Source organism: Ostrea edulis, chromosome 1, assembly GCF_947568905.1.
Source record: "Ostrea edulis chromosome 1, xbOstEdul1.1, whole genome shotgun sequence".
NCBI classification, from domain to species: Eukaryota; Metazoa; Mollusca; class Bivalvia; order Ostreida; family Ostreidae; genus Ostrea; species Ostrea edulis.
In genome coordinates, this window is record NC_079164.1 from 45,823,903 (window position 1) to 45,833,918 (window position 10,016).

Consider the following 10,016-nt stretch of genomic DNA (forward strand, 5'->3'; position numbering starts at 1 on the left):
CAAACCACACTCTTATCAACCCTCGATTAATATCGGCCATCGAGTTGATATAAGTCCATTATTTGATACGAAAGCCATTACTAGTATGTACGATTGTATCTATAACATTTATTCAGAATACAATTTCATGTTGGACCTTGCCTAGTCCTATAAACATGGACTGCTTCTCGATGAATAACGTATCATTTATCATGGGTATACACATAATGTTACTATAAACTGGTTCCCCGCTGATTGGTGCTACACACAAACCCGTAGAGAAGCGAGATCAACAGGGAACCAGTTTAATGTTATCGCTTGTCTTGTCATGACGTCATGTAGCATTGTGACGTCACAATAAACAAAGAACAAATCGAGGTATTTCGGGAAAGTATAAAGTCTAATGGTAGAGAAAGACTGTATTCACAAAGTGGGAAACATGATGCAAGGGTCGTCAACTCCATCAGAAAAAAGCGGGAGGCATACAATAAAAAAGAAATATCTAGATTATATTGATATCATCAAATCAGAATTGTATCAACACGGGTACCGCTTCGTTAAGTTTCTGGGTCAGGGAGGCTACGCCAAGGTCGTGCTCGCCGAAATCATGCCTGGCAAGTTAGCCCGCTACGAGGCTGATGCGGATTCGACAGGGAATGCCTGTGTTCTGTCGGTAAGGTTTATCTTTTTTCTTCATCAAGCATTTATGCCATTATTACTCTTTGATATACAATAATTTAACATAACCACCATTTATGCAAGTCAAGGTCATATGTTTAATGTTTACATGTAATATTATCATGCTTCGTGTATTGGACTGGTTAGCTCAGTGGTCACTTAGTCCGAAATATCTGACGTTTTCCTGGCTTTTTTTTTTTTTTTTAATATATAATTTTGATATCTATCGTACCATATTTCGGACTATGGTCACCTTACTAGTAATGCAAAGGTCCGGAGTTAGAAAGAGAGGTTACATATTGAATAGTAATATTGTCTCAATGTATATGCAATGAAAATTATCAACAACGTCAAGATAAAAAGTATGGTGGTAATGTAAGGAGTTTGAGCAAGTGAAGGGCAAGTATAATTCTTAAAACGCAAAGAAAAAGAGCTTTCAAATTTGTTAAAATGATTGATTGTATAGATTTGCTTAACGTATCTCTCAAGAATTCTTCATTCATATGAAGATGTCACTAAGACCGGTGAAGGGCTTCAAATTTGGGCCTATGCTCGACGCTTATGGCCATTGAACAGTGAGGGTTTTTTAGCGTGCCACACCTACTGTGACACGGGTCATCCGTTTTTAAGGTCATCTCGGAGGACCCGTGACATTCACACCTGATGCCGAGCGTTTGGCAATGGAACTGTCCCTACACCTGTTTTAATGACTTAGGTCTGTCGCGGCCGGGATTCGAACCCCGGCTTTCCGCATGCGGGGCGAACGCTTTAACCTCTCGGTCACAAGGTCATGCCCCCATCAAAGGGGATATAATTACAAAAATAGGGTGGGACCATTTAAAAATATTCTTCTCAAGAACCATTGGGCAAGAAGAGCTGACATTTATCTGAAAGCTTCCTGAAATAGTGCAAATTCAAGTTTGTTAAATACCATGACCCCTGGAGGTAGGATGGGGCCACAATAGGAGATCAAAGTTTTATATACAAATATGTAAAACTTATACGGTACCAATTTTAATGCACCAGAAACGCATTTCGACAAATAATATCTCCTCAGTGATGCTCAACCGAAATGTTTGAAATCCGAAATAACTCTGAAGTTTTAGAGCTAAATATATCCAAAAACAGCATGCCAAAATAGTGGAGCCAAATTCGTCCAAGGATAAGAGCTATTGCATGAGGGAGATCATCCTTAATTTTGAAATGAATTTCTAAATTTTATAACAGCAATTAAATATACATCCGTATTTTCAAGCTAGTAACGAAGTACTTAGCTACTGGGCTGTAGAGACCCTCGGGGACTAACAGTCCACCAGCAGAGGCCTTGACTCAGGGGTCATAATGTAAGGAAATCTTAAAAAATCTGAAGAACTATTGGGCGAGAACAGGTGAGATTTGCATGAAAGCTTCCTGACATACATGTAGTGCAGATTCCAGTTTGTTCAAATCATGCCCCTCTGGGGTAGGATGGGGCCACAATAGTGGATCAAAGTTTTATATGCAAATATATAGGGAACATTTAAAAAAAAAATCTTCTCATTTTTAAAAACCTTCTCAAGAAACCACCACTGTGGTCTAGAGGTAAGAGCGTTCATCCTGCATGCGGAAAGCGGGGGTTCGAATCCCGTCCGCGATAGACCAAAGTCGTTAAAACAGGTAGTGACAGTTCCATCGCCAAACACTCGGCATCAGGTGTGAATGTCACGAGTCACAGTGGATGTGGCACGCTAAAGAACCCTCACTGCTCAATGGCAATAAGCGCCAAGCAAATGCCCAAATTTGAAGCCCTTCACCGGTCTTGGTGACGTCTTCATATGAGTGCAAAATTCTTGAGAGAGACGTTAAACAAGATACAATCAATATTTCTTCTCAAGAACCATGGGATAGAAAGCTTCCTGACATACTACAGATTCAAGTTAAAATCATGACCCCTGGGTTAGGATGGGGCTAAAATAGGGGATCAAAGTTTTACACACATATACAGTGTATGGGGATTTAAAAAAAACAACTCTTCTTCTCAAGAACCATTGAGCCAGAAGAGCTGAAATTTACACGAAAGCTTTCTGACATAGTGCAGATTAATGTTTCTTAAAATCATGACCCCCGGTGGTAGGATAGGGCCATAATAGGGGATCAAAGTTTTACAGACAACTATATAGAGAAGTATTTTTTAAAAATCTTCTGAAGAATCACTGGAATAGAAACGTTTACATCGAAAGCTTCCTGACAGTGGTGATTCAAGTTTGTAAATATTATGGCCCCTTGGGGTAGGTTGTGGCCACAAAAGGGATGAAAGCTTTACATGCGAATAAATAAAGAAAACATCTTTAAATAGGAGCCAAGGTGTGATTCAGGTGAGCGATGTGGCCCATGGGCCTCTTATTAATTCAGCGGTGTATTTAAAAAGTATATGATACTACATTTAAGGAATTCGATGCAAAAACTTTTCAACCCAAGTAAGGACTAGTCACTATTAATAGATCGTAACTTAATGTGGAGTCGATAACATGATTATGCCTTCCTTTTTTGCACTGAATGATTTATTGAGAGAACAAGTGGTGACTGGATGTATGCCGCAGTGCGTTCGAGACGTTGAACACTGGTTGTGTCGTAGGAACGATGAAATGCGACTCGGCTCCATTTCAATATCAAGTATACAGCTCAACACCTTTTTATCTGAATTGCCCTTATTGACTGAACTCCATATAACGCAGTTCAATTTCATTAATATCTCCCAGATTAAAAGTCGTTGCTTTCGAACTCGTAAAGCAGACGATACATACCGGGAACTTACAATCGGTGTGGAAATTCCCGTTCTATCGAATAGCGGTCATATTAGAACGGGGAAGATGCATTCCATAGAAAAGTCAATCTGATTAAAACCAGATCCTGAGATCCGCTCACTTAGATCTACACTCAGGATCTGGTTTTAATCAGATTGTAGAAAACTAGTCCCACGTGCTAAATGCAGATGAACTCCGGATGATTATCTATTTTTTTGTTTTTGGACTAAGAAATAAAACGAATTTTTCATCCAATCAGCATCGTTGTTAAGTCATCACTTTAAAAGTTATTAAATGGTTTAGGCATCATCTTGAAGTAATTTATACATTTACTAGTGGGTTTTATGGTTTAAGTCCGTTTCGAAATTTAGGTGAACATTGGCGCCACATATGGCCTTTATCCTACCTTCTGTAATCAATGTTAACGAAATGTTTAAATTCGCCAACGCAACACGTGTACCTAATACTGAATATGTTAATTTATGAAGGAATTACAAAGCGAATCTCTGAAGGAGATATTTTCTGTATATTAATAAAAACTATTACCAGTTTAGACCTCCATTTTTAGAGAGTTCTCTGCAGTCATTTTTTAAAAAATCTTCTTCGCAATCAGGTTGCCATTAAGGTAATTAGCAAAGAAAAAGTACCTCAAGATTTCATCGATGAGTGCCTTCCAAGAGAATTGGAAAATCACTCCAAGCTTCACTCACATCAACACGTGGTAAGATATTTGTTTTCCAAGTAATTTTTCTCATTTATACGGAAAGGTTTAAGATCAACAATTACCAGAGAAAATATATTAGATACTCATGACATTAAAGTGAAGATGTAACAAGTAATTTAATAAGATATTTTAACGCATCGTCTTATAGGTACGCATATACGAAACCATGCAGACACGCGAAAATGCGTACATAGTAATGGATTATTGTCCAAATGGCGATTTGGTGGACTTGATCAATCGACACGTGAGAGGAGATGAAAGAGGAATTGGCGAGCCTAAATCTAAAAAACTTTTCAAACAGCTCTGCGAGGCCGTACATCACATGCACAGTGCTGGTATTGTACACAGGTAATTTCTCTCTCTCTCTCTCTCTCTCTCTCTCTCTCTCTCTCTCTCTCTCTCTCTCTCTTCACGCACACGCATGTATTATAACATATTTTCAATTGTAGGGATTTAAAATGTGAAAACATTTTGCTTGACAAAGACAACAATATACAGCTAACCGGTGAGTAATATTTTATGGTTATTCGAGATTTGTTCTGCGGTACATACATGTATACTAGGTATAAATGAGTTAACATTGATTATTTCATTGTATCTAGATTTTGGGTTTTCTGAACGTTGCAACGAAAGTAACCAGATGCTGAAAACCCGTTGTGGAACATTTTCATATACTGCGCCAGAAGTGATGACTGCCGACTCTTACAACGGTTTCCAATCTGATATTTGGAGTCTGTATGTTATCAATCCTTAAGTATATTCATTTTTATTGTAAATACAAGTAAAACTTAAGACTAGTTTATTTACATTATGATGAATATTAGACAAGTTATGTACCCCCTCTGTCAGGGGGAGACATGTTGTCTTTTGTACTCTCCGTCCGTCCGTCTGTCTGTCACAAAATCTTGTGAACGCTTCTTCTCCTATATGGATTATCGGATAGAATGAAAATTTCAGAAATATTTGGTTTCCGGATGATAACTCAGAAAGTTTAAATCCGAATCAAATGATACTTAAAGATATTGTTATGTACCAGGTAAGAAAGACCCCTATTGATTTTGGAGAAAATGGGTCAAAGGTCAAGGTCACAGTGACCGAAAATAGATTTAAAATTCCAAAAGGATTTTGGTTTCCGGAGGATAAGTCGAAAATTTTTAATTTGAATCAAATGAAACTTGGATATATTGTTGGATACCAGCAAAGCAAGGCACCTGTTGATATTGGAAAACAAAGGTCAAGGTCACAGTGACCGAATATAGATTGAAAACTTCAGACAAATATGGTTTCTGGACAGTAACTCGAAAAGTTTTTTAAAACTGAAATTAGTTCTTCACAATTATAAATATACCACGTCATTTCTGGCTTTACAATGTATCCCATGCAACTCGGCTCATGCACCCCTGGGTGTATAAACTGAATTTTATGATTAAAATCAAAATTTTAAGAATTTGTTTACCAGCGGTAAAACAATTTTATCTTAAAATTCTGCTTCATAAATTGATAAAGCGAAGTTAAACGTTTGTGTAAGAATTTACATGTACAAAGCCTTTTACAAGAATTTTAAAATGTCGGCATTGACAGATGTGTTAACGAGCAGCGATACCTATGGGTAGAGAATGGAAAGAATACACGTACTTTACATATATATCCCCACCCCTTCGTTGGCAAAATGTCATTCACGCACATCTACATGTAAATTTACACATAATACAGTGTTTGTGTATACTTACAACAGGGAGTGTGGTATGTGTATAACATCTACAGTTCATGATCTTATTATCGCAATTCACCTTTGAATTAGAACGCTTTACCCGATATAGTATTGCGTTGTGTGACGACACAATTGAATGAGACGATTGAACAATTTGAATGACATGTTTGATGTAATACAACAAGAGTTTTCATTGGCCGATTACAGCCCACCCACCTTCTCGAGCGGATTCAGTGTAGCTGGAGAACTACATAGCTCTCTGAAAAGATCCACCTCTTATAAAAACCTTCGATTTACGGGTCACAAAAAGCTGCGGACGGTTGAGGCCTGAAATGTGTTGCTGTCTCATAAACTCAATATAAAAAAATCTTAACATATTTTCCTACTATATACTTGCGTCCAAACATACCTTCAAATATTCATTAAAGTCACACACCACCCGAAAACTCGCAGCTTCAAATGATTGAAATTCGTTTGTTGACGTAGCCATGTTAGGTAGCCGGTCAATTCGAACTCTTGCTATTGGTATCTATTCATAAAATCGGTTGTAAGTTATGTATTCGCTCTTCATTTATTATCAACACATATAATTAATAGAAATTAAAACATTTTTGTACCAGTTTTTGTAAAGGTAAAATAAGCTCTAGATGAACGAAAATGCTACATAAGCCCATTAGATGGAGATCGGCCGGCGCGGCCGCTCATGACTAATGAAAGCCGCACTGCCGTGAGTTTAGCTATTTGAATAATTATCATTTAATAGGACTGGGGTGGTATATTATTTAAACAATTTAGCTTAAATATCTGTGGGTTATTAGTACACATCTAGACGCTATTGTGCCAATATGAAAATGAACCGGGATTCGAATTGACTGGCTACCTAACATGGCTACGTCTACGAACAAAATCATCAAAAGTTGTGATCGAGTTTTTGGGTCGTATGGGGCTTTAATAAATATTTGAAGGTATGTTTGGACACAAGTATAGTAGGAATTTTTTTATATTAAATTTGAGACAACAACACAAGAATACAACTTTTTCTCTTTCTTCCTTTGAAGTTTTTTTTCCATCTAGCATCTGGCCGTCATGTTTTCAAATGCTGACTACTCCCGTTTAAGGGAATTTGGGCGGACTTATACATATGGACCAATGAGAGTTTCTGTTGCATTTCGCAATTGTATTACAAACAGATTCAATTGTGTCGTCACACAACGCAATACTATATTGGCCAAAGCGTTCTAATTCAAAGGTGAATTGCGATAAGTCAGCAAGTTAAACATCCTGTGTTTGATATATTCTTTTTTAACTAACAGATACTTTGTTACCGCAGCACTCCAATCCTAAATAGGGAGGACTTCTAAACTAAAACTTGTATCTTAATATTCAGATTAATAACGAGGTGACCATTTGATTCCATTCAAGCATAAATTGTATGTTAGTATTTTAGCTATATCGTATCTGTCAATTTCTCATACTATGGATTGTAAACTTCACCTTAGTTTTCATTGGTTCTGTTTCAATCTTTCTTTCCCGCTGTATCTCTTCGAGTTCAACACTGATACGCAGTATATCGGTAAATGTATGAACTTTCACATCAATTCATCCCAAAATAAGGCAAACCTCTGTGTATCTTTTCTACTGATTATTCACAAAAAAGTTGACATTAAAACTAAAAATGTTCATCAAAACGTAATTATGTGGTTTTTAACAGTAGGTCTTGTCTTTTTTCTTTTTCCTCTTAAGTGTAATCGATGCTGGATGACAGAAACTTACGGGAGATTTTATACCCCTCTCCCTAACTATTTCAACAGACATCGGTCTTTTAATCTTGCATCTTACGTTATATTTATTGATATCATATACAGTAAATAAAACTTCATTAATAGGAAGTCACTTGAAATTCCAAATTAAATGTTCCATATGAAAGTAACATAAATGATCTCTCTCCATATATTGAAAATTAGATAATGATTTTACGAATGCAAGCGTAACCCGCCATGCTGAATAGTTGACCAAAGACCAAAGAGTAGCGGTTGATAATTTCAAACTCATTATTACGAATGTGTTTATAATAATTATAGTGTTTTAAATTAATTATGAAATTATTTTCTCATTGTGACTCGTAACATCTTGAGTACGTCAGTACCGTGCCGTGCTCTCACTTCAGGACTAACGACGTGCAAATCACAATTCAAAAATAATAAGATTGCTTTATCAAAACAAAATAATGTGATTTCCACTTTAAATTTCATTGATTTGTGTTTTTTCCCTTTTCCTTTCTTTCCGAAATGCACCCTTGACAATAGCTTGGCCTAGGGCCTAGTTGTCAACATTGTAACGTACTATAAATTGTCTACTCCAAAAATAAATAATAATTGCACAGTTTAGTTTAGAAAAAAGCGCCAATTACAGATGTATAAAGGAATAACATTACAAAACAGTTTGTAGACAGCGACCCGTATAAACGTTATTTACTTGCAATATTGCCGATTTCATTTGGGTATTTACATCGCTAGGGCCTATACATGTATGTATGCACTGGTGGTGAAAACATACAAAGGTCGGAAAATTTGTCAACGATTTAACGGTTGCCCATTGTGAACAAATTAGGCCCCTAAAAGCTGATTTTTAAAATAATATCTCTCTCTACCTTCACAATGAGTTGGTCGGAGAAGGGCGCATGTGACGTCACTGCACCACGTGACGTCACTGTACCACGTGACTACCTAACTAATTAACTAGACTTTTTGAAATCTGGGCTTAGATTTAAATCTGTATTGTGGTTAATTATCGCAATATTTCAGCGAACGAACTATTAGAATTAATTACTATAAGCATAAAGAAGAGAAAATGCATGTAATTTGTATAGTATTACTTTGAAAATATGAGATGTGTCCTTTAACGGCAAAATTATGAATGCACAGAGTTTCTTCTCAACAAACGCAACAATCGAATGGCAATTGAACGACAAACAGAAGACATGCTATATTGTAAACAATGGTCTGATTTCTTGGACATTACCAAGTACTCTACAACCTAATTTCGATAAAACAGTTGAAAGGCCAGAACAGTCCCTGACCATTTGATATCTGACACATTGGACTGTTTTTAACTTACGATGTATTACTGAATTTCAGGATCCGTTTCATCACGAAATCATAAAAGCTTTCTTGTGTTTATCCATGTATTTGTACATATCAGTAACTGGTGATGAACAGTGACTTCTATAATCACGGGAAAAAATCAAGAACATGGAAAATATCAGATGAATATCGTATTTACAAATTTATCGATGTGTCAGATCGTTGGTCTCGGGAGGGGTGGGGTGTCTTTCGTTGAACGAGATGCATAGAAGTCGCATAATTATAAATCTTTATAGAATGATAAATATGGGCCTAGTGAAAACTTTTAAAAGCATAACTAGCACTGATCACCTACACAATTTTTTACTGATCATGTTGTAAACCAATCGCAACTTCTTGGGTTTTTCGGAAAGCCCCGATAATGTGCAATTGGTTGTAGACCTAAGCGCCTATGATGTTGCCTCGTTCTGGGCGCTTTTTTCTGGAAATTTCCATAAGACTGATTCAAGACTAAAATGACGGATTGAAGAAACGAACAGGTATATTTTATTTATTTAAGAATTATCAAAACTTTTTTCTTCTGCATGATCACAAGCAAGCATCGATAAGCAGTGAATTTACTTCATATCGTATTATCTTTAAATTGTGTAATTTTAAAAATGGCTTAGTTTCGCCAAAGCGTATCCACCGCTTTACTTTCATTTTAGTTATGTCAGGGTAGTTTATCGAAAACGAAAATAAGTTTTTAAATTAATTTCAAGATATTTACTAATCAACTAAGATTCTATTATACACTGTAGCTTACGGATCCCGTGGAGATGCGAGTTAGAATAGGTCCTCATTACCCCTTGCTTGTCGTAAGAGGCGATTAAATGGGGCGATCCGCAAAAACCGAGGCCCAATGTCATAGCAGGTGTGACACGGTAAAGATTCCTCCCTGCTTAAAGACAGTAAGCGCCGAGCATAGCCCTAAATTTTGCAACCCTTCACTGGAAATGGTGACGCCTCCATATGAGTGAAAGATTCTCGAGAGGGACGGTAAACCATATACAACCAAC

General features: G+C 36.8%; 1 protein-coding gene across 1 annotated transcript in view; it reads left to right on the forward strand.

Annotated features, from left to right (window-relative positions):
- The first annotated feature begins 306 nt into the window (after positions 1 to 306).
- Positions 307 to 10,016, forward strand: part of LOC125651458 (testis-specific serine/threonine-protein kinase 2-like) — a 21,634-nt gene continuing 11,924 nt past the window's right edge. Inside the window, exons 1-5 of the mRNA XM_048880096.2 lie at positions 307 to 652; positions 4,054 to 4,161; positions 4,313 to 4,512; positions 4,614 to 4,669; positions 4,767 to 4,899. Coding sequence (XP_048736053.1) covers positions 383 to 652; positions 4,054 to 4,161; positions 4,313 to 4,512; positions 4,614 to 4,669; positions 4,767 to 4,899 — 767 coding nt within the window. The 5' untranslated portion in view covers positions 307 to 382. The remainder of the gene's footprint in view (positions 653 to 4,053; positions 4,162 to 4,312; positions 4,513 to 4,613; positions 4,670 to 4,766; positions 4,900 to 10,016) is intronic.